This window comes from Phyllobates terribilis, unplaced genomic scaffold (assembly GCF_046119375.1).
Source record: "Phyllobates terribilis strain yellow unplaced genomic scaffold, ASM4611937v1 Scaffold_3__8_contigs__length_932513732, whole genome shotgun sequence".
NCBI classification, from domain to species: Eukaryota; Metazoa; Chordata; class Amphibia; order Anura; family Dendrobatidae; genus Phyllobates; species Phyllobates terribilis.
In genome coordinates, this window is record NW_027362763.1 from 258,220,253 (window position 1) to 258,246,729 (window position 26,477).

Genomic DNA, 26,477 nt, shown 5'->3' on the forward strand with positions numbered 1-26,477 from the left:
TTTCCATAATTTGTATCTATAAATCTCTTTTGTGTCACTTTGTTGTTTGCTCATTTATAACCATTAAACCTCTGTTGAAATAATAATTGCAGAATAGAAAGAATGAACTGAGATTGTAACCAGATCTCTGAAGGGCAATGTAGAAGTGAGCCAAGAACTGGATTTCTGTATTCTGTTCCCAAATCTATGGTGCCATTCATCACCATTACTGCGAGGGATACGGACATTGGACCCTTGTCTATAAATTATCATGGTGTGTTGGATGGGGACGTTCATTAGGAGCATTGTGTGTTTGTCTATGAGGTGTAGGAGCTATGGACTTTGTCATTAAACAGTCTGTGAGTAATGTAACTGTTTGCTTTATCTGTAGCCATTAGGTTCACAATTCATCTGTGTATAAGACCTAAGATTAGGAAGGTCGATTGCAAACTGTTCACCCATTTATGTTTGATTTTATGCAACTTGTGCTATATTAAAAAAAAAGAAAAGGAATTGGGACAATTTTAACTTCTGATCAATTCTTAGATTTATTTTCAATCACTTAAAAAAAAAAAATAGTAGCCATAATGTAAAGGGGTATACTGGTTGGAAGAAGTTATCCCCTATCCGTACGATCAGTGACAACTTCTAGATCATGAGGGTCCAACCGCTAGTACCAATCAATTACGACAGTGGGGCACTTTTATCCCCTTTACATGGAGCAGCAATGTGCATGCTCTACTGTCGTTCCATTCATTCTGTATTTGACTGCTGGGGAAACCAGAATACTCTCTCTTGCTGTCCCATTTTCCTTGGTAGATGGTAACTTTTTTTTAACATTTTTTAACAGCAAGCCGCTGCATTACACCACATATGAGTTATCGCCACGTTTGGTAGAAATGGTGTAACACATTTCATTTGCCGTGTGTATATATATATATATATATATATATATATATATATATATATATATATATATATATATATATATATATATATATATATATATATATATATATATATATATATATATATATATATAGTGAAAATATCGCCCTAAAATAAAACATAATGCGTCATGAAAAAAACAATTTCCATATCACTGAGATCGGAATAAGCATTCCAGAGTTATTACCACATGAAGGGACAAGTTCGATTTGAAAAATAGTTACAGTAGAAAGGGGCCAGACGTTTATTTATTAATAAAATTAAATTGTTGATATAGAATATTGGCTTCTTGATAAAAAAAAAACTAATTGAGTAAGGTCTTGACCCATCCATGAAACCCAGACTGTGCTCGGATGAGAAAATGTTTCCTGACCGTCAGGTCTCTGATCTCTGCTAACTGCTAATCATATATGAAGCAGTTAGCTTAAGTTGGGAGACCCGTAGGTCAGGCTGAGTTTTATCATGGTCTGTGTTTCACAGATGAATGAAACTGGCCTCATGCTCATGATGAAGCAGAAGGGTGAAACACTGATAGAGTAGAGCTATTTCACTGTCTGTATGGATTCCTTGTCACCCATTGCTCAACCTCTTCCATCCTAAGTTGTCTTTCATGAAAAATGTGTTAAAGGGTATGGTTGCTAGAATTTTAGATACTGGATGTCGATCCAGGGATTTATTTTGTTTATCTTATTTCCATAAGTCAAGTAATTTCCATAAATTCCCTATATTCCATAACAAAGTAATAATTCATGACATTTTCAAGAACTTCATTTGGACTGGAGAAAGATTGGATTCCACATATAAACAGCTGTTTTGTTGTAAATTCTTTACAAATGTCTGCTTTTTGTGTATTGTGAATTTCTCATTGACATTTGGTCCCTGGTACCATCTGAAGCAGATAAGAGCGTGTTGGAATATTTCCAGCAGAGACATAGCTGAACTTTCTTAATTGCTCTGTTATGTGTTGGAAGGAGAAATGAGACTGTCGCTTGTTTCTGCAATTTATTTTATTTTGTTTGTGCCTAAGTATTTGACCTTATGTTGGAAAACATTTTAAAAGATCTAGAATTACTGTCATTTTGACTGTCCTAGTTGAAAATTGGCTTTTTCATCTAGTCATGCGAAGAACAGCACAAAATTAAAGTGACTTGCTGGAAATAGTAGTTAAAAATATATTCCCAATTGAACCCCAGAAAATGTTGTATTTCAGTATGAATAGAAGATATTGCTATTTGCAAATAATTTGTTATTTTATGTTAATTTTTGTTTTCTAATTTTTTGCACTTATTAGCAAACATTTTTCACCATAGTGCTGACTTTGGTTTCAAGTGTTCACGTTCTTTATTTTATTATTTATTATTATTATTATTTTATTTTATTCTTTATCCTCTTCACCAAATATAGCATAAATGAGTATGCAGGTGACAGTTCATACACCAAACATGACACAATAAGAGTTGTAGGTAGTATGGTTTCCTTAAAGGCATGGTGGGGAACCTCAGGGCCGCTGTCCGTTTACGGCCCTTGATGACCTTTTATCCGGCCCCTGGGCAGATTCCTTGGACCGCAATTTGTGGCACAATTTATAGGGATGGTATAAATATCTAAATGGCCCTTGGCAGAAAAAAGATTCCTCACCCCTGCTTACAGAGAATCTGTCAGTAGGATCACCCCTCCTAAGCCATCTATAAGGGCATGTACAGAGATCTACATTTTTCTTAATATGTAAATGAGTGATTGAGATCTATGCGTCAGACATAGATCTCCCTGAGAATCTGTCTCCAGAGCTTATTTTAAATGAAAGGGGAATTACCAGTGTGAGACATGTAATAACTGGCACTTTGCTCTCATAATCACACGAAGGTCTGCAGTGATATCAGGGCTAACACAGTACAGCAGAGCTAACATAGTACAGTAGAAGGGAAGTTTGTTTCTTTACAAATACATTTCTAGCTGTAGTTGGCCTGTCACAGTTCTTCAGCTTTCACCCCGCAGCCAGTATAGGGAAAGGGCAATACTGCAGAGGTGACAGCCCCCAATACAGCTGGAAAATGTGCTTGTTTTGTTTGTAATGGGGCAAGGTTCAACTCAGCTGTATTCTTAGTTATAATCAGAAACAGCTCTGAAGCAATGCTGCCAACAGTATGAGAGAACAAGTCCTGTTGCAAATCTGCTTGTAATTAGGCAAGGTTTACTTCTGCTGTACTGTGTTAGTTCTGATCTCACTGCAGAGCTGTGTGTGATTATGAGAGCCAAGTGCCAGTTTACATGTTTACACTGGTAACACCCCCTTTAATTTACAATAAGTTCTGTAGGCAGATTCTCAGGGAGATCAGTGTCCGGCCCATAGATTTTAAAGCTTATTTACATATAAGAAAAATGTGGATTTCTCTGGAATAAGGCATCAGATTTCTGATATCAAGGTATACTTTTATTCAACATCCTATGACCTGCATGCCCAGATAGAGAGCTCAGAAGGGTTGACATCTATATTACGACTATAATGACATATCGACCCTTCCAGATCTTTATCCAAATGTCTCTTAATTGTAGACTGAGAGAAAAGAAGATGTATAGCACCTCGGGTGAGGTATTATAGTCACTGTATACTTTCTTTATTTCTCTCCATCTGCTATTGAGCGATGCTTGCATAAAGACACGGGAGGGTGGAAATGTCACTACAGTCGCAATATACACGTATTTTAAGGAAAGCATGCTTGCTACACCTCTTTGTGTCATATTTGATATATGAACTGTCGCTTACACACCCATTTGTGTTCTATTTGGTGAAAAGTATAAAGAATGTGAACACTTTTACTTGCGTAGATTGCATTGAACTTCTCATTTCTACAAGTGTTGATGGGGTCTTCCTCTCCAGTCTGCTGGCACCTCCTCCATCTAACTAGATTGAGTGTGTTCAATTTTCTACATATTACACCCTGGTTTCAATTCAGGATCACCACTCTATTCACTAAAGCATTCAATTTTATGAGTGGCAAAAATTTAAAAACAGTGACATGGTATAGCTACATGTCAGAAGTGTTGTTTGGGGGACTGGATCTTGAGACCTCCACTAATTGCTGAAAAGAAGGTGTAGGAGCAATCAGCTCAGTCTTTGAACATGAGCTGAGCAGTGTACGGACTTGTGAAAATTGAGTTCATGCACCTCTGTATGGATACTCCAAGAATCAGCTGAGCCGAGGTTTTTCTAATCGTCTTTGAGATGGGGACAAAAAAGTGCACACCTTTGCGACAGTTCAAGACTCCCTCTTCTCCTATCGTCCACATCTTGTTGCCTATGGACGCATACACTAGTAGATACCATAGTGCAATTGACAATACTGTGTTATAATATACCAATCTCATGCTTCAAATCTGCTTCATGACATTTGATGAAGGGCAGAATTGTGTGTTAAAATAATAGTGGAACTTAAAATAATAATGTTGGTAATACACAGTCCTCCTTTAACAGATTTCTTTAAAACTCGACATTCATCTTTCTTTTTCAAACTACCGCATGAGCTCTGCAGCCAGTCAGCAGTGGCTAATGAGCTTCTTCGCTCAATCTTGACCCAGACGAAAGTTGTACGTCCTGTAGAAGTGCGAGCGCTGCAGTCCTTTAGCAGTTGCTGATTGGCTGCGGCGCGCGCAAGACATAAAACTTGGCACCAACATTGCTGGAATTGAAAGCATAAGGGTTTATTTTACTCCAGGAACTACAGCATTTATAGCACCACTCCAGTGTTTTTTTTTATTGTACCGCTGGAGTGGTGCTTTAAACATAATTCCCCTGTCTCATACTCATACTGTCTCATACTCGCATGCCGCCGCCTTCATCCTTTTCCAGCTTCGCGACCTGTCGGCAGCTCCAGTGTTTCATGAAGCGGAGCGGAAGTCACGTTTCAATACAAGTCTGAGAGCCTCGTTCTGGCCTCGTTCTCGCTTTCATACACTTGCATTGAGATCTTGGGCCATAGCTTTTGACTTCCGGGCCAGTCAGAAACTGCTCTCACAAGATGGCGCTGTGGGACCGGAGCGGTGCCGAAAAACTGTGAAGACACTGGAGGGTGAGTATATGACTGGGGGCAGGGGACTTACATTTAAAGCACCACTCCAGCACTGAAAAACAAAACAAAATGCTGGAGTGGTGCTTTGAGAAGGGACATCCCCTTTAATTTTTACTCCTTTCGTCCGCATACAAAAATTGTGTGAGCAAATGGCACACAAACGTTTTGTAATCTTGTAAATATATTGATTTTCATTAGGAAAAAAAATGACTTTGTGTGTATGTCAGTGGACAGATTACCATATATATTTCCTGTACCTTCAGCCTTTCTAAAAATGCTGCATATGAAGTACGGTATATAAATCCGTCTTTGACTACAAACTGAGCAGCCGGTACTTTCCAGGTATTTGGTTAAACAAGCTCAACAGGTATAAGAAAATACCACCTAGAGCTGATTCAGGACAAAAGCAGAAATAAGAAGGTGGTTAGTATGTGAAGACATTATGTAATGGAAAATGAAACAGAAGTATTGAAATCACTTCTTTGGTGCCCCGTTCTAGGTTGTACAAATCCTTTACTTTTTCTACGAGGTCTTCTTTAGAGTGAATTTGTGAGTAGGATCAACCCTCCTAAGCCATCTATATGGGCATGTAGGTCATATGAAGTTTAATAAAATATTGTCATATCTGCGATCCGATGTCTTATCCCAGATAAATCCAAGTTTTTTTTTTAATATGTAAATGAGCTGTTAAGATCTATGGTCCAGACACAGATCTCCCTGAGAATCTTCCTCCAGAGATTATTTTAAGTGAAGGGAGGCGTTGCCAGTGTGAGACATGTAATGACTGACAGTCTGCTCTCTGGATCTACATGTCTCACACTGGTAACACCCCTTTCATTTAAAATAAACTAGATTCTCAGGCAGATTCTCAGGGAGATCTTTGTCTGGTGTGTGTGTATAGGGAAAAAGCCTGTCACTCAAAAGGGTAGTGAGAAGCCTCTGGGGACCGGCCCTTTGGACTAGTCACCTGAGTAACAAGGTCCCCATCTGGCTTTTAAATATGCTTTCTCTGAAATGCCTCAGCGTTTCAGAGAAAACGTACATGGCAGAATTGATAGTTAGTTATTGACACTACCCATAGTTCGGGCAGCATGAATCAGCTGCCAGGTTCACTTTAAATGAATAGCTAAGCATGTAATACATAAATGGCTCTTTTAGGGGGAAGCATTGGTAAACTCGTTATGATGGGCATTTGAATTATTAGGATTTATGGAAATTATAAATTAACTTGGCTCTGGGATAGATATTCTTGCTCATGGAGGCAGACAGTCTCAGTCGTAAATGAGGTATAGAATTTCTTTTAAATGGTCCAAACGTCGCGGGACTGGATGCTGAATGTAATGCTGTGTCCTTTAAACAAAGAGCAGACTGTAGCCTGTTATTCTGATGTGACTGGTGAAATATGCTTTTGATTTATATTTTGGGAATTAAATCATACTTGGAGGTGCTGGAAGCAGAATTCTCTGATACATCGGATCCTAAAAAGCCAAATAGCTGGCTTCTCACAGACATATAGACTGGAAGCAACAGTTGTACCCCGGTCCAGGAAGAGCACAAATGAAATAAACAAGGATTTATGATAAATCAATTCATCAGTATGACTGTAAACAAAAAGCGGATGCAAACTGACCCGGGGATTACGATCTATTTCCAAGTTCATGCATACAAGGATTACAAATCTGCACATTAAAAACGCATAGAAAATAATTTTTTTTTAGAAAAGCTTTTGACTTTTTCATTGTCTTATTTAGGGGTTATATATCACCAACAGACCACAATAGAAAGCGCTCCTGAGGGTATTAATTGAATGTGTAAAGTTTTATCTGCCTCCGCCATTTTGATAACCCAGTAATAATAATTATGCATGTGGCAACATATTCTGTAGTGATTGACAGTAAGTGGAAATAGTAGCCATACAAAATCAAGAAGCATGTAAAAGCTTGCGATTTAAGTGATCTGTGGTGTAACTTGAATCTCAGAGCCCCCAACTATGGCGGGTCTTTAATATGGAATTATCATGTGGGCATAAGGGCTCCTAAAGCTCTAGGGGTGAGTGTGACTGCAACCCCTGCACCCACTATGTTTAGCTCTTATAATCTAGAATGGTAAAAGAATGTAACTGCCCCCCAAAACAGAGATCCGCATTATTTCACTCTCTGTCCACTTATGCTCCACTAGCTGATGGCCCCCCCACCCCGGATGGTGACTGTAATCCAAAAATGCATTCACTTAAAGGAGTTGTCCACTACTAGGACAACCCCTTCTTGATCTAAATGTTTGGCCCCGATAAAATAAAAAAGCTTATACTCACCTCCTGTGCTGGCCCCGTTCCAGCGGTGTCGACACTTACAGTACTGGGGCTCTCGTGCGGTGTTATGACACGTGACCCGGGCACCAAATCAGCACTGGCGTCACTCGCCCCCCCGCCTTTGTATGAATTGAACATGAAGAGGAAGTCAGAAATCAGCCGCAGCACTGACTTCCTCTTCATATTCAATTCGTGTGAAGGTGGGTAAAGTGACACCAGCGCTGATTGGGCGCCAGGCTAGTATGTCACAACAACTGCATGGGAGCCCCGGGACCGCGAGTGCCGACACCGCTGGAATGGTGCCGACACCGGAGGTTAATATAAACTTTTTTATTTTATCGGGGCCAAACATTTAGATCAAGAAGTGATTGTCCTAGTAGTGGACAATCCCTTTAAGGCCAGAGTTCTTGTCCCAGGATAATGACTGCAATCTATATAAATATACATGCTGACAAAAATTATTTTGTGAAATTGGGAATAATATTTGTAATGTAAAGACATCAACTATTTTAAATACACAAAATACCCAAGACAAACCAATGTGGAGGTCGCTTTGTGTGTTGCCCCACTGACCTACTCATTTAAAGCGCAATTGTACATTGTTCTGCTACAATACGGAGTGCAGTGCGATTAAATGATACGGCCTTCTTCGATCTTTCTCTCCCCATCCACGCTACATGTTTCGATGTATAAGCTGAATGCAGTAGGAAGCGCTTTGCACATGACCCGCTAAGCACGGGCCCAGTTCTGGCTGCTAGAACACAAATCACACTGTACATTCCAGTGCAGCACGTCAATGGAGGTGCTGTATGCAGCAGGAACTGGTGTGTACAGAAAGTGAGCTCGGCCCCCATCATGGCGTATATCCCAGTAAAGCACTTGGATGTTGGTGGTGAATACAGCAGGAGTGGCAAATTGCAGGATGGTGAAGCAGGAGCAGCTGAGACAAATGCTAAACTTAGTTTTGCGGGAGCCCCGCTCTCCTTCACTGCTAAATGCAGGATACAGTAGAGTGAGTTTGGATGAGACAGCTCCCCCCCCCCCCCCTTCTTGGTACCACCCACATCTCGCTGTGTGTTGTGAATGTAGCAGGAGCCATTTTCCACTACACTGGTGAGTTGGTAACCTGGCATGGTTTTCCGTCAACCATCACCCCTTGCTAGGACACAGTGTCCAGTATAAACAATTAGGTGTCAAATACTCCTCTAATGGCTCACAAATATAAATACATATACAGTCATGGCCGAAAGTGTTGGCACCCTTGAAATTGTTCCAGAAAATGAAGTATTCCTCCCAGAAAATTATTGGAATTACACATGTTTTGTTATAAACATGTTTATTTCCTTTTGTGTGCATTGGAATAACACAAAAAAAAGCAAATTGGACATAATTTCACACACAACCCTGAAAAATGGGCCGGACAAAATTGTTGGCACCTTTCCAGAATTGTGGGTAAACAACTTTGTTTGAAACATGTGATGCTCATTCAAACTCTCCTGTGGCAAGTAACAGGTGTGGGCAATATGAAAATCACACCTGAAACCATATAAAAAGGGGGGAAGTTGATTCAATCTTTGCATTGTTTGTCAGTGTGTGCCACCCTAAGCATGGAGAACAGAAAGAGGAGAAGAGCACTGTCTGAGGACTTGAGAACCAAAATTGTTGAAAAATATCCACAATCTCCAGGTTATAAGTCCATCTCCAGAGATCTTGATGTTCCTTTGTCCATGATGCGCAACATAATCAAGAAGTTTACAAACCATGGCACTGTAGATAATCTCCCTGAACATGGGTGGCAAAGAAAAATTGATGAAAGGCTGCAATGTTGAATAAAGGCTGCAATGTAGGATAGTCCACATGGTGGATAAGCAGCCTCAGTCAAGTGCCAAAGAGATTCAAGCTGTCCTGCAGGCTCAGGGTGCATCAGAGTGGGCGCGAACTATCAGTCAACTTATGAATAAAATGAAATGCTATGGCAGGAGACCCAGGAGGACCACACTGCTGACACAGAGACATAAAAAAGCTAGACTGCAGTTTGCCAAAATTTACGTGAATAAACCAAAATTCTTCTGGGAAAGTGTCTTGTGGACAAATGAGATCAAGTTAGAGGTGTTTGGTAAAGCACATCATTCTACTGTTTGCTGAAAACGGAATGAGGCCTACAAAGAAAAGAACACAGTACTTACAGTTAAATATGGTGGTGGTTCAAGATGTTTTTGGGTAGTATTGCTGACTCTGGGACTGGGTGCAAGGCATCATGAAATCCGAAGATTACCAAAGGATTTTGGGTCGCAATGTAGTGCCCAGTGTCAGAAAGCTGAAATTGTGTCTTAGGTCATGAATCTTGCAGCAGGACATTAACCACAAACATACTTCAAGAAGCACCCAGAAATGGATAAAAACAAAGCACTGGAGATTTCTGAAGTGGCTAGCAATGAGTCCGGATCTAAATCCCATTGAACGCCTGTGGAGAGATCTTAAAATTGTTGCTGAGAGAAGGCACTCTTCAAATATGCGAGACTTGGAGCAGTTTGCAAAAGAAGAGTGCTCCAAAATTCCAGTTAAGAAGTTTTAGAAGCTTGTTTAAGGTTATAGGAAGCAATTGATTGCAGTTATTTATTCCAAAGGGGCCAACCGAATATTAAGTTGAGGGTGCCAAAAATTTTGGAGTTTTGTGTGAAATTATGTCCAATTTGCCTTTTTTTTCTTTTCTTTTTTTTTGTGTTCCATTACGCACAAAGGAAATGAATGTGTATAACAAAAAATGTGTAATTGCAATAATTTTTTGGGCAATTTCAAGGGTGCCAACACTTTCTATCATGACTGTATATATTAGATTATGGTTGGAATTGTCTGCGATCTTGGACTGCCCAATTATGGATGAGATGGGGCAGTGAAATCTATCAGAACTGATAAGATTGTTTTGGGTAAAGAGTCAACTTATGCTTATAGTAGGAATAAATCCCTGATTTAACATTGCATATACTGCCAATAAAGTCACCAATTGCAATATTTAGCTCCCATAAGAACAAGGGTTATGTAGCCTACAGTACAGACCAAAAGTTTGGACACATCTTCTCATTTAAAGATTTTTCTGTATTTTCATGACTATGAAAATTGTACATTCACACTGAAGGCATCAAAACTATGAATTAACACATGTGGAATTATATACTTATCAAAAAAGTGTGAAACAACTGAAAATATGTCTTATATTCTAGGTTCTTCAAAGTAGCCACCTTTTGCTTTGATGACTGCTTTGCACACTCTTGGCATTCTCTTGATGAGCTTCAAGAGGTAGTCACCGGAAATGGTTTTCACTTCACAGGTGTGCCCTGTCAGGTTTAATAAGTGGGATTTATTGCCTTATAAATGGGGTTGGGACCATCAGTTGTGTTGTGCAGAAGTCTGGTGGATACACAGCTGATAGTCCTACTGAATAGACTGTTAGCTGCTTTTTTCTTGCCATAATACAAATTCTAAGTAAAGAAAAACGAGTGGCCATCATTACTTTAAGAAATGAAGGTCAGTCAGTCCGAAAAATTGGGCAAACTTTGAATGTGTCCCCAAGTGCAGTTGCAAAAACCATCAAGCGCTACAAAGAAACTGTCTCACATGAGGACCGCCCCAGGAAAGGAAGACCAAGAGTCACCTCTGCTTCTGAGGATAAGTTTATCCGAGTCACCAGCCTCAGAAATCGCAGGTTAATAGCAGCTCAGATTAGAGACCAAGTCAATGACACACAGAGTTCTAGCCGCAGACACATCTCTTCAACAACTGTCAAGAGGAGACTTTGTGCAGCAGGCCTTCATGGTAAAATAGCTGCTAGGAAACCACTGCTAAGGACAGGCAACAAGCAGAAAAGACTTGCTTGGGCTAAAGAACACAACGAATGGACATTAGACCAGTGGAAATCTGTGCTTTGGTCTGATGAGTCCAAATTTGAGATCTTTGGTTCCAACCACCGTGTCTTTGTGTGACGCAGAAAAGGTGAATGGATGGACTCAACATGCCTGGTTCCTACCGTGAAGCATGGAGGAGGAGGTGTGATGGTGTAGGGGTGCTTTGCTGGTGACACTGTTGGGGATTTATTCAAAATTGAAGGCATACTGAACCAGCATGACTACCACAGCATCTTGCAGCAGCATGCTATTCCATCCGGTTTGGGTTTAGTTGGACCATCATTTATTTTTCAACAGGGCAATGACCCCAAACACACCTCCAGGCTGTGTAAGGGCTATTTGACCAAGAAGGAGAGTGATGGGTTGCTACGCCAGATGACCTGGCCTCCACAGTCACCAGACCTGAACCCAATCGAGATGGTTTGGGGTGAGCTGGACCGCAGAGTGAAGGCAAAAGGGCCAACAAGTGCTAAGCATCTCTGGGAACTCCTTCAAGATTGTTGGAAGACCATTTCTGGTGACTACCTCTTGAAGCTCATCAAGAGAATGCCAAGAGTGTGCAAAGCAGTCATCAAAGCAAAAGGTGGCTACTTTGAAGAACCTAGAATATAAGACATATTTTCAGTTGTTTCACATTTTTTTGTGAACTATAATTCCACATGTGTTAATTCATAGTTTTGATGCCTTCAGTGTGAATGTACAATTTTCATAGTCATGAAAATACAGAAAAATCTTTAAATGAGAAGGTGTGTCCAAACTTTTGGTCTGTACTGTACATACACATTAGATTGTTAGCCAAACCATTATTTATACAATTTATGCAGCTTTAGACTTGAGATTAGATTTTGAGTAATGAGGAAATTTAGTGTCAAGTGCCAATTAATGGGTATCGAGATCAAAGTTCTGGAGCTCTGTTAGTTCTGACTGAATGTCCTAATAAATTATCTATATCCCTACTAAAATTGGATGAGTTAAACTAGAGAACAGCCCCTTAACTGTCATTTGATAAACATATGTATTTTTACCCGGTGTAAATGCCGCTTTTCTCCTGAATCTGACATTATTTTGTTCCTGCGCCTCTCCATTCCCAATATGTGACCCCCTCTTCCTTGAATGTAGATCTAGTCTTTTTTTAGCCAAGTGGATGTGGTCCTTTAGACTATGTTCACACTAGGTGTTTTTTTTTTGCCGCAAAACCTGATCTCTTGCCAGGAAGGTTTGTTCAGGATTTTGCTTAATTTTTTTTCTCGTTTTTTTACTCCGTTTTTTTTTCCACTGTCCTTTTGTTTCTTTATGCATGTGCATAAAGTTTAGTGGAAAAAAATCTTATTCTATTTCATCAGATTTTGGCACAAAAAACGCTGCAAAACCTGATACCTGCATTTTTTGGTGCATTTTTTCACAACCCATTACTTCCAATTGGTGAAAAACGCCTAAAGAAGTGACATGCTCTATTCTGCAAAAAAACATGTAAAGCACAATATACTGATGAAACAAAAACCAAGGTGTGTGCATGAGGCTTCTGGAATCTCATAGACTTTGCTGGTACTTTAAAATGCAGCAGAAAATTTTCATAAAAAAAACTCAGCAAAAAAAGCCTAATGTGAACATAGCCTAAAACTCTCAGAAAAAAAGAGATGAGGATGACTCCCATTCTGCTAAAGACTACAACTAAATACAGGTAAAGAAGGCCAGATCTTGGGAATTAAGGGTGCAGTAAAAAAAAAAAAGAAAAAAAAAAGCAAACAATGCCAGGTTCTGGAGAACTGTGGAATTTAAATCAGATAAAAAATGACATGCTTCTGGCAAAAGACTTGTCGTCTTTAATTAGGTAAGGGAACTCTGGGACAGCTCCAGGTTCCAATTTGCATCTCACAAGTCTTCAGTACTGATGCTAGCCAAAGAAAATGGCTGCTGCCTGCAGAAGACTAGAGGAAACAGAGGAAGAAACAAATACATATTGCATATATGTAATGGTCCATTGCTTTGTGTGTCACAGCGTCCACAGTTGCATTGTGTTTGAACTGCTTTTCATAGAGATTATTGTATCAATGTTCTGTATTCGTTACTTGGAACTGGTTTCTCAGGTTTTATAGTTTCCATAGCAAATGTTTTAATCTGTAGAAATGGCATGGCTGCAGTGACTTAAAATAAAGAGTTACTATAATGTTTTCCAAAATAAGCTGAAATAAAGATTTCTTTAGTTGTGGTTTCACATTTGCACATTTGTTGCCTCCATTCACATCTGTGTCACAGATTCCTTTACTTTTACAGACAGGAATAGCAGAGCTTGCTGTACTATTCCTGCTGGTTAAATTGTGATAGTGAAACAAGGTTAAACACAAATTAATGGAATCCTGATGTTGGTTTACTTGTATATACAAGGAGTCTAATAGTTTGTAAATATATATATAATTTCCCTCCTCAGAAATCCAGACCAGTATAACCAGAGGACAGTCGGTAAAACAAGAAGGAAAGAAAAGAGCAGTCCGACCATAAAGTTCCAACACGTAATATACGGTGAAAAACAAGGTAAGTTTATTTATTACAGGTGACAAACATAGGATAACAGAACAATGGCAGATAATTAAAACCAACTGAAAAAAAACCCTGACGAAGGTGTTTTCCGAAACGTGCGTCGGGTGGACGCAGTCCGGGCTAGGGGGCCATTTTACTTTAAGTCTCTCTTACACTAGTACCCTCAATATACACCAATGAGATGTGATAGCATTATATGAGTAAAAAAAATTTTGAGCCTGTTCTCACTAAGATGATTTGATCACTGTTGCTGCTGTTTGCACATATTGTATTTATGCACTAGCACTTTACATACTTCATAAATTGCATATTACCATGTAGCTGACGGGATTTTTATAGTTACACTAACGGCAATATCCATGTGTCTATCTACTTGTATAAACTCATTTGCAATAGTGCTTACTATTTATTATTATTTAGAACAGTTGTATTTTCCACTTGCTCTGTAGATCTCATTCTTGTATAATTTATGCATATTTATTTATTTATTCATTTAGCATATGTTATGCGAATATTGTGTTACAATTTGTGAGACTAGTGGTTCCCTTTACGATTTCCACTCTTTTCCCTGACATGCTCCCCGGTTTTTAGTTGCTTTTAGTGGTTTTAATTATCTGGCATTGTTCTGTTATCCTATGTTTGTCACCTGTAATAAATAAACGTACCTTATTTTTCACCGTATATTACGTGTTGGACTTTATGGTTGGACTGCTCTTTTCTTTCCTTCTGGTTAAATTATAGAAACCAGATAGGTCCCTATTAGAGTCATTGGGATGTGTCATGTGACGGATCCGTCCTCTGCATGGATTCCACTTTTCTAGTTCTAAAATGGAACAAAACAAAGTCCTGACATTGATGTCAATGTATCCTTACGTTTTTCATCTGATTTCATTGGAGAAAATATTGTGTGCTGTAACGGGTCTGGGAGGTGGAACCTCTGAGCAACTATACAAAGGGGCAGTCCTTGTAAGGAAGCGGGTGGCTCCCAGGGAAGGTGGGCAGGTAGTCACGGCAAGTGACAGGGACAGTCTCTGGGTAGAAGGGCAGGAAGTCACGGCAAGTGACGGGGACAGTCTCTTGACAGGCGGATGGTCACGGCAAGTGACAGCAGGGTAAGAGTCTCTAGACGGGCAGGTGGTCACGGCCAGTGACAGCAGGGAAAGAGTCTCTGGACAGGCAGGTGGTCACGGCAAGTGACGGCAGAGCCTCCAGGTAGGCTAGCAGGCAGGTGAGCGCTCCCAGGTGAGCGGGCAAGAGTCTCTGGACAGGCAGATGGTCACAGCAAGTGACGGCTAAGCCTCCAGGTAGGCTAGCAGGTAGGTAGCAGGTAAGCGCTCCCAGGTGAGCGAGTAAGAGTCTCTGGACAGGCAGGTGGTCACAGCAAGTGACGGCTAAGCCTCCAGGTAGGCTAGCAGGCAGGTAGCAGGTGAGCGCTCCCAGGTGAGCGAGTAAGAGTCTCTGGACAGGCAGGCAGGTATCTGGCAGGTACTTCCTGGTCCGCAGGCGGACTGATCCATAGACAGACTGGCAGGTGCTGGTAGGCAGACTGTCGGACCACAGGATAGCAAGCAGGTATCAGGCAGGTATCAGGCAGGTATCAGGCAGGTATCAGGCAGGTATCAGGCAGGTATCTGGCAGGTAACTGGTAACGGGACCTGAGGGCTGAAGCAGAGTTGAAAGGCTTTGCAACAACATTGCTCGGGCACCTCCATTTTGGAGGAGGTGCCTTATATATGGTGTGGTCCTCCGGCCATTGGCCGGGGACTCCTTAGGACGGCGCGCGCGGCCCTAAGCACAGAGGCCGGGAAGCAGCGCGCGCTGCCAGCAGAGCGGGAGGAAGACGCCAGGCATGGAGCGGAGAGGTGAGGGGAACGGCGTCCCTGCCTAGCAGGAGGCAGGGACGCCGACGCTACATGTGCAGAGATCGCCGTGTCTAATAAAATATTTTCTGAAATGAACTAAAATGTTCATTGATTTTTGTTCCGTGCTTGAATCTATAAACAGCTCATGTTTGTTTGTCTCCTATTTCCCAAGTTTGTATACAAAGAGCTTCACAGTTACATTACTTTTCTGTAGTGAGAAGCTGAACAGGTATTTGCTGTGCTCCGTCTTCATGGAGATGTTTCAAGAAGCCAATTTAAGAGTATCTCTCTCTCTCTCTCTTTCTCTCTCTCTCTCTTTCTCTCCAAAAGTTTGGACACAACTTCTCATTTAAAGATTTTTCTGTATTTTCATGACTATGAAAATTGTACATTCACACTGAAGGCATCAAAACTATGAATTAACACATGTGGAATTATATACTTAACAAAAAAGTGTGAAACCACTGAAAATATGTCTTATATTCTAGGTTTTTCAAAGTAGCCACCTTTTGCTTTGATGACTGCTTTGCACACTCTTGGCATTTTCTTGATGAGCTTCAAGAGGTAGTCACCGGAAATGGTCTTCACTTCACAGGTGTGCCCTGTCAGGTTTAATAAGTGGGATTTCTTGTCTTATAAATGGGGTTGGGACCATCAGTTGTGTTGTGCAGAAGTCAGGTGGATACACAGCTGATAGTCCTACTGAATAGACTGTTAGAATTTGTATTATGGCAAGAAAAAAAGCAGCTAAATAAAGAAAAACGAGTGGCCATCATTACTTTAAGAAATGAAGGTCAGTCAGTTCGAAAAATTGGGAAAACTTTGAAAGTGTCCCCAAGTGCAACTGCAAAAACCATCAAGGACTACAAAGAAACTGGCTCACATGAGGACCGCCCCAGGAAAGGAAAACCAAGAGTCACCTCTGCTACTGAGGATAAGTTTATCCGAGTCACCAGCCTCAGAAATCGCAGGTTAACAGCAGCTCAGATTAGAGACCAGGTCAATGCCACACACAGAGTTCTAGCAGCAGACACATCTCTTCAACAACTGTTAAGAGGAGACTTTGTGCAGCAGGCCTTCATGGTAAAATAGCTGCTAGGAAACCACTGCTAAGGACAGGCAACAAGCAGAAGAGACTTGTTTGGGCTAAAGAACACAAGGAATGGATATTAGACCAGTGGAAATCTGTGCTTTGGTCTGATGAGTCCAAATTTGAGATCTTTGGTTCCAACCACCGTGTCTTTGTGCGACGCAGAAAAGGTGAACGGATGGACTCCACATGCCTGGTTCCCACCGTGAAGCATGGAGGAGGAGGTGTGATGGTGTGGGGGTGCTTTGCTGGTGACACTGCTGGGGATTTATTCAAAATTGAAGGCATACTGAACCAGCATGGCTACCACAGCATCTTGCAGCGGCATGCTAACCATCCGGTTTGCGTTTAGTTGGACCATCATTTATTTTTCAACAGGACAATGACCCCAAACACACCTCCGGGCTGTGTAAGGGCTATTTGACCAAGAAGGAGAGTGATGGGGGGGCTACGACAGATGACCTGGCCTCCACAGTCACCAGACCTGAACCCAATTGAGATGGTTTGGGGTGAGCTGGACCGCAGAGTGAAGGCAAAAGGGCCAACAAGTGCTAAGCATCTCTGGGAACTCCTTCAAGATTGTTGGAAGACCATTTCCGGTGACTACCTCTTGAAGCTCATCAAGAGAATGCCAAGAGTGTGCAAAGCAGTCATCAAAGCAAAAGGTGGCTTCTTTGAAGAACCTAAAATATAAGACATATTTTCAGTTGTTTCACACTTTTTTGTTAAGTATATAATTCCACATGTGTTAATTCATAGTTTTGATGCCTTCAGTGTGAATGTACAATTTTCAAAGTCATGAAAATACAGAAAAATCTTTAAATGAGAAGGTGTGTCCAAACTTTTTGTCTGTACTATATATATACAGTGCTGGCCAAAAATATTGGCACCCCTGCAATTCTGTCAGATAATACTCATTTTCTTCCTGAAAATGATTGCAATCACAAATTCTTTGGTATTATTATTTTCATTTAATTTGTCTTCAATGAAAAAAACACAAAAAGAATTGTCCTAAAGCCAAATTGGATATAATTCGACACCAAACCTAAAAAAGGAGGTGGACAAAAGTATTGGCACCCTTTGAAAAATCTTGTGATGCTTCTCTAATTCATGTAATTAACAGCACCTGTAACTTACCTGTGGCACCTAACAGGTGTTGACAATAACTAAATCACACTAGCAGCCAGTTAACATGGATTAAAGTTGACTCAACCTCTGTCCTGTGTCCTTGTGTGTATCACATTGAGCATGGAGAAAAAAAGAAGACCAAAGAACTGTCTGAGGACTTGAGAAACCAAATTGTGAGGAAGCATGAGCAATCTCAAGGCTACAAGTCCATCTCCAAAGACCTGAATGTTCCTGTGTCTTCCGTGCGCAGTGTCATCAAGAAGTTTAAAGCCCATGGCACTGTGGCTAACCTCCCTAGATGTGGACGGAAAAGAAAAATTGACGAGAGATTTCAACGCAAGATTGTGCGGATGGTGGATAAAGAACCTCGACTAACATCCAAACAAGTTCAAGCTGCCCTGCAGTCCGAGGGTACAACAGTGTCAACCCATACTATCAGTCGGCGTCTGAATGAAAAGGGACTGTATGGTAGGATACCCAGGAAGACCCCACTTCTTACACCGAGGCATAAAAAAGCCAGGCTGGAGTTTGCCAAAACTTACCTGAGAAAGCCTAAAACGTTTTGGAAGAATGTTCTCTGGTCAGATGAGACAAAAGTAGAGCTTTTTGGGAAAAAGCATCAACATAGAGTGTACAGGGAAAAAAAAGAGGCATTCAAAGAAAAGAACACGGTCCCTACAGTCAAACATGGCGGAGGTTCCCTGATGTTTTGGGGTTGCTTTGCTGCCTCTGGCACTGGACTGCTTGACTGTGTGCATGGCATTATGAAGTCTGAAGACTACCAACAAATTTTGCAGCATAATGTAGGGCCCAGTGTGAGAAAGCTGGGTCTCCCTCAGAGGTCATGGTTCTTATAGCAGGACAATGACCCAAAACACACTTCCAAAAGCACTATAAAATGGTTTGAGAGAAAGCACTGGAGACTTCTAAGGTGGCCAGTAATGAGTCCAGACCTGAATCCCATAGAACACCTGTGGAGAGATCTCAAAATGGCAGTTTGGAGAAGGCACCCTTCAAATATCAGGGCCCTGGAGCAGTTTGCCAAAGAAGAATGGTCTACAATTCCAGCAGAGCATTGTAAGAAACTCATTGATGGTTACTGGAAGCGGTTGTTCGCAGTTATTTTGGCTAAAGGTTGTGCAACCAAGTATTAGGCTGAGGGTGCCAATACTTTTGTCTGGCCCTTTTTTGGAGTTTTGTGTGAAATGATCAATGATTTGATTTTTGCTTCATTCTCTTTTGTGTTTTTTCCTTGCAAGCAAATTAAATGAAGAGAATAATACCAAAGAATTTGTGATTACAATCATTTTCAGGAAGAAACTGAGTATTATCTGACAGAATTGCAGGGGTGCCAATACTTTTGACCAGCACTGTGTATATATATATATATATATATATATATATATAATGTATATGAATTTTTTATTGTATAATTAGCAGACAGTTTTCCAATATACTTTTTGTATCAATTCATTTTAGGTTTTGTGTCAATTACTTACTATTTTTTTGACCTCTGCATAATTGTATACTTCATTGTTTACTTCTATTGTTATGTGATATACTTAGTTACTGTAGGTCCCCACATCCACACATGATCTGCTTCTATGTTAGGAGTTAGGATATACAATATTTTGAGGGTGTAAAAATAGATGTAAAATGACTGTAGACTGAGTAGAAGCTGACTTGTTATGGTCGTTATTCAAGTGATAAAACTGTATTTTTTACCCTTACCAAATTTCTTTCATCAACGTCCGAGACCTCATTTCTACAAAATGTCATTTTATAACACATATATAAGCAAACATCTTGAAATTATGAAATTCACAGGACTGATAGACATGCTCAAGATATGTAAATGTGAAAAAATGGAAGCAAAATTTTCAAAACATTTTGACTTATTCAGTATTGAGCCAGAGCGCCACGTGCAGAAATATACACACTTCCACGCCTTGTCTACTATCAGTAGGGTTATAATGGCTGTTTGAGGAATTTTCTGCCTTGCTGAATGAACTTGAGCACGTAAATCATCAAGATCCGCTGCTGACAGCTTCCTTTGCATTTGCCAAGCAATGACGTTCCAGATGTGATTGGTAGGAGACAAGTCCGGAAATGCTGCAGGTACATTTACAACACACAGGCTGCTCAAAGTCACATGAACAACATTCAGCCTGACGTTATCGTGTTGATAGACCGCTCCTGGGACACTTTGTAGCAATATCCATATCACTGGTTCCACCGCCAAATCAGTGTAATGCTGAGATGTTAGTGTACCTGGTACTTGCAACCATACATTAAGCCACCCAACACCATATTCCCAGGAGTAGGACCAGTATGACATTCCCTCATGAAGGCATCTTCATGGTCAGACACAGCCATTACGCTTTACATAGCAGGGGCACATTTATAAGATTATCCCAGCCCAAGAGCTTTTTTGTTCAGAATAGTCACTATTTTTTCAGACATTGTCCCTGCTTGCAAGGTGGAAGCAAAGTTGAACTTTGATATCCTAAAAAGCGCAGAAACAAAAGAGCAACGGAAAAACGCAGCACAACCTGCTTTTTGTAGCAGCTTCTTTACTGTCATGTGTTGCCTGCAGAAAAAAAGCTGCAACAAGCAACATGTGAACATAGCTTTAGAAGGTGTATGGATGACATTAGGCTACAAGTCAGATGTCCAGCTACAGGTGTTCCCTTGACCTCACGCCACCACTCTCAAAGGCTATCATGGTGCAGAGCAAGACTGCATGGAATGTCTATTCTCTTCATTGATGAGTCTCGCTTTTGTCTTGGGCACAATGATGGCCAGAGAATGGTCATGGGTAGTGCCATGAAGATGCCTTCACGAGGGAATGTGAAAGTATTCCCGTGAGACCTTTTTGTCTACAATCAAGGACATCTGGGATTTCATTTGTCATCAATTGCAAAGGGAGCTGCCAGCTATCGATGATTTGTGTACCCAAGTGCATTCAACGTGGTGCCATATCTCCATCACAACAGCGCATATCTCCAGCGCCATTCTGGGATTTTTAAAAAGGTTCCCCTGTTCTGATGAAGGCCACGTGATTGGCCGAAATGTCAAATTGTTGAATATACAGTGGATGAACCTGTACTAATAAAACACTTATGTTCTTTCCATCAACTAGAGTGCTGAATCTATTTTTACATTATGGCTGGTTGAAACAGTCACATGATGCACAAGCTCATGCCTTATGCCTATTGATGCTGGGAGATCAATGGGGGAACATAGCTTGTGGAGATTTTAAAGCATCTGTTTGACAAATTTACATGAAAAAAATAAATAAATTATATATATCTAATGTGTATGTACAGTACAGACCAAAAGTTTGGACACACCTTCTCATTTAAAGATTTTTCTGTATTTTCATGACTTTGAAAATTGTACATTCACACCGAAGGCATCAAAACTATGAATTAACACATGCGGAATTATATACTTAACAAAAAAGTGTGAAACCACTGAAAATATGTCTTATATTCTAGGTTCTTCAAAGTAGCCACCTTTTGCTTTGATGACTGCTTTGCACACTCTTGGCATTCTCTTGATGAGCTTCAAGAGGTAGTCACCGGAAATGGTCTTCCAACAATCTTGAAGGAGTTCCCAGAGATGCTTAGCACTTGTTGGCCCTTTTGCCTTCACTCTGCGGTCCAGCTCACCCCAAACCATCATGATTGGGTACAGGTCTGGTGACTGTGGAGGCCAGGTCATCTGGCGTAGCACCCCATCACTCTCCTTCCTGCTCAAATAGCCCTCACACAGCCTGGAGGTGTGTTTGGGGTCATTGTCCTGTTGAAAAATAAATGATGATCCAACTAAACACAAACCGGATGGAATAGCTTGCCGCTGCAAGATGCTGTGGTAGCCATGCTGGTTCAGTATGCCTTCAATTTTGAATAAATCCCCAACAGTGTCACCAGCAAAGCACCCCTACACCATCACACCTCCTCCATGCTTCACGATGGGAACCAGGCATGTAGAGTCCATCCGTTCACCTTTTCTGCGTCGCACAAAGACACGGTGGTTGGAACCAAAGATCTCAAATTTGGACTCATCAGACCAAAGCACAGATTTCCACTGGTCTAATATCCATTCCTTGTGTTCTTTAGCCCAAACAAGTCTCTTCTGCTTGTTGCCTGTCCTTAGCAGTGGTTTCCTAGCAGCTATTTTACCATGAAGGCCTGCTGCACAAAGTCTCCTCTTAACAGTTGTTGAAGAGATGTGTCTGCTGCTAGAACTCTGTGTGTGGCATTGACCTGGTCTCTAATCTGAGCTGCTGTTAACCTGCGATTTCTGAGGCTGGTGACTCGGATAAACTTATCCTCAGTAGCAGAGGTGACTCTTGGTTTTCCTTTCCTGGGGCGGTCCTCATGTGAGCCAGTTTCTTTGTAGTCCTTGATGGTTTTTGCAGTTGCACTTGGGGACACTTTCAAAGTTTTCCCAATTTTTCGAACTGACTGACCTTCATTTCTTAAAGTAATGATGGCCACTCGTTTTTCTTTACTTAGCTGCTTTTTCCTTGTCATAATACAAATTCTAACAGTCTGTTCAGTAGGACTATCAGCTGTGTATCCACCTGACTTTGCAGAACACAACTGATGGTCCCAACCCCATTTATAAGGCAAGAAATCCCACTTATTAAACCTGACAGGGCACACCTGTGAAGTGAAAACCATTTCCGGTGACTACCTCTTGAAGCTCATCAAGAGAATGCCAAGAGTGTGCAAAGCAGTCATCAAAGCAAAAGGTGGCTACTTTGAAGAACCTAGAATATAAGACATATTTTCAGTTGTTTCACACTTTTTTGTTAAGTATATAATTCCACATGTGTTAATTCATAGTTTTGATGCCTTCAGTGTGAATGTACAATTTTCAAAGTCATGAAAATACAGAAAAATCTTTAAATGAGAAGGTGTGTCCAAACTTTTGGTCTGTACTGTATATGTGTGTATGTATGTATGTGTATATATATATATATATAAATATGACAAGGCGATCACTCCTATAGTATTGAATTAATGTGCACATACACCTTAGCCAATATACAAATATATATACAAAGACTTTGTCAGCATGCTGCAGTCAATGAATACATGGATTCCACTGTTGCTGCAAACCTAAAATAACTTGAGATACTTAGTTTATTGATTGCAGTTTGCTGACGGACAGTGTATGTTTGTCATTGAACTTACCCTAGCTAATGGCAGGCGGTATTTGATACTGTACCGGTGCAGTTAACAACATGTGAAACTGTGTCTTTGTTTTTTCTTTTTTTTTTTCTTTTATTTTATTTTTATCATAGTTTCTCGTTAATTTTCCTATAGCAAGTGCAGGCTACAGAGATATTGCACAGTTAGATGGAACGTGTGCTGTGTAATCTCTGTTGATATCTGATCTATATGGAGGGTAACGGTATTGTTCGGCCATTCAAGAAAATATATATCATTCATAACATTTACATTGATAGTACTGTCAAGCTATCTAAAATTTATCTGCTAGAGAGGATCTTAAGCTCTTCAGGCTGAAAGGTGATCCTCTCTGGTTTGTGCCCATTACTTATGTGACTTACGAGGAATTTAAAGGCGATCTGTTGGCGCATGCAGACTGTTGCTTACCTTTTATTTCTCCTAGTCACATTACGTATTGCAGTTGGGGTACTAGTGATGTATTTGTATGCTGCTCTAAAACTTTATCTAAGATTGTAGAGACTGTTTCCTAAAAATACAAAGCTTTCTACATTTTAGGGTAAAGTCTATCCATTAAATCAGTGTTCCCCAACTGCTGTCCTCAAGAGCCACCAACAGGTCATGTTTTCAGGATTTCCTTAGTATTGCCCAGGTAATGGAATTATTATCTGTGCAGATGGTACAATTATCACCTGAGCAATACTAAAGAAATCCTGAAAACATGACCTGCTGTTGGCTCTTGAGGACCACAGTTGGGGAACATTACATTAGACTAAGGGATAGAAACCTCTGCATGGAGTTTTTGTTGGCACACAAGTCCCTAAGGCTCTGCAATATTGAATTGTTGGCACTCATCACTACGTACTACAGTATGTTGCCTCCATTAGTTCTAGAGGAGGGACACTTCTGCTTTACAATGCTATTTGAAGTACAGTGAGGCCACATACATTTCAAAGCCTATCCTTTACCAGATTTCACAATACTAACCAGATACCTTATTAAATAGATTTTAAAAGGAAGTTTCCCAGCCTCATCAGGCCTAAGATCTATATCCGAATGGCTATAGAATCCTCTTACAAAGATCCCGTTGGACTTGTATAATGGGGGAAGTTAGGTCCTCTTAAAGTAACGGATGTCAGGCATATTTTATTCTAATTCTGTATTATACAATTCCTCTGTTATTGTTCCTTAAAACTTTTAAATAAATAGACAACTGGGTGTCACCATTCCTATTTTCAAAGGAGCGTGTCTCTACTACACTAATTGTTCAATGTGAGATCCCAAACTGTTAACACCTAGTTGTCACATTATTCATGTTTTTTTAGGATAAATAATAAAGGGACCCCACAATGCCGAGCTCTAGAGAATAATGCTCTACAATTGTTGTTTCATGGAGAATACAAGTGTTTACTAAACAGTTTAACTTTAATATCTAGTGAGAAAACTTTCTAAGAGGATTGTGCAGCCATTACGATATTGAGGTTCATCATCATCTGATCTTAGTTAATAAGGTATACAGTTTGTATTGTGGTAGCTGGTGACAGATCCGCTTTATGGATCCTGCATTATAATTCTGTACATCGGCGTGATACAGATGTTACACAACCTTTCTGGCCATTTACTTTCTGTGTTTGAACATAGAAAATGCCAGATGACCGGGCAATTCCAGGTTAACTTTTTTGGATATACTGGATTAATGAGATGTATTCAGTTATTAGTTGCTGAACTAAAGGATTGTATTGTTATTTATAAATTGCATTACTTACCGTATTATTTATAGTGATTCTTTTGAATACAGCCTTGTTTATTGTGTAGAGGTGGCTCTGGAGCATCTGCTGGTAATGATTTATCATGTCTTGCTGATTATACCAGTTTGTACCTAACTTTAATTGGCATTACAAACTGTATTCCTATTATGTTTCTTCTCCGCTGTCATTTTACTGCATTGTTTTGAACACTAGCTGTATTTATGACACTCTTGTGCAACTTTCCTCTTCACAAAGCTTCTTTTTATTATAATAATTATGCTTCTTGTAACTGGAAGATTGATGCAACTACTTGGGACATGATAGGCAGAAATTCACATAATTCTGCCAGTATAACTGACAAAATAGACTTTATTGAAAATTGGTTAGTGCCTACCTGGTATGTGTTGCCTAATTTATCTCTGGCAGTCCCATATACAATGCATGGAGCTGAGGTTGAGAATGTGCACCTCTGCTCCATTCCAGATGGGGCACTGCATACTGTGGAACGCTGGTGGTCCCTTCCTTAAGACCCCCAACGATCAGTAAGTTAGCCCTTACTCTGGATATATGCTAACCAGAATAAGAATCCTTCAATCTGATGATTTGCACTTTATGTGGGAGAATCATTTCGTCATGAATAATTTTCTGTTTCTTGTCATTGACGGTAAATTTAAACCAAATCTGGATAACTGTTTTTTTTTCCCCCCATTAAAGATCAATTCTCCCAGTTTGGCCTCTCATACATTTGTATTGCTGCAGTGTTCCCCACCAGTAAACCAGTGACCATTTTATATGCTCTTTACACAAGAAAGTAATAAAATATAGTAATGAGCGGACTTTCATCTGCTCTTGTAATTAAATTGGATAACGTTGTTTCTGTTACATTGTGCTTATAAATTGCTCTTGTAATAGCTAAATAGATGAAAGATAAGCCTAAATTGCTTACTTTACTATTTCAGGTGAGGAAGAATGGGTTGTCACAGAGTATTGGCCAAGAAGAAAGAAAAAGACAAGAGGTATATATCTAAAATATAATTTCAGTGCACCTAATGTCTTCTAGCTTTCTGCTATATTGCCAGCTGGCTTAGCTATGTGGATTTGTATGAGCCGAGGTCAGAAACAAATAGCATTACCAGTAACTTTTCTCCAAAGAAATTGGATTAGAATAAAAAAGAAATCATAACAGCACTCACCAGGGGTTGCAAAAAAGTTTAAAAAAAAAGATTTATTGCTCCAGCGTATGGAGTAATAAACCTTTTTCCATGGTTTGCTAGACTAGTGGATTCTTGTCTCATTTTTGTGCCTGTGTAGCTCACAACTTTGAGGTTTGCCGCTGACACTCTTTTTTTTTTTTTTTTTTTTAAAGCAATTGGATTAGTCATTGAAATGTAATGTGCCAAATTATTGTGTCCCCTAAAAGTCTGCTGTTGGGGGACAGCCAAACAGGCTCTGCAAATTATATTGTCACTGAAGCCTGCCAACTTTGTCATTGTGTTTGGGCGGCGCTATGTTCTCAGTTGTAGATATAATTTTGTGCTTTTTTGTGTCTAATGCAGCTCCGACTACAAACAGACTTTGTGTGTAGAGTGATATTAAAGTAATTTCTTATATCTATCTTGCTAATCTATAGATAGTAAGTGGAACAGAGTGGAATAACACATGACTTCATTATCAGACTACACAGGATAATTGTAGTCTGTAACCAT

The 26,477-nt window shown here is 40.2% G+C and overlaps 1 protein-coding gene across 1 annotated transcript in view; it reads left to right on the plus strand.

Annotated features, from left to right (window-relative positions):
• Positions 1-26,477, plus strand: part of ARHGEF26 (Rho guanine nucleotide exchange factor 26) — a 160,576-nt gene that overhangs the window by 22,178 nt on the left and 111,921 nt on the right. The window contains exon 5 of the mRNA XM_073674753.1: positions 25,731-25,787. Within this exon, the coding sequence (XP_073530854.1) occupies positions 25,731-25,787 (57 nt within the window). The remainder of the gene's footprint in view (positions 1-25,730; positions 25,788-26,477) is intronic.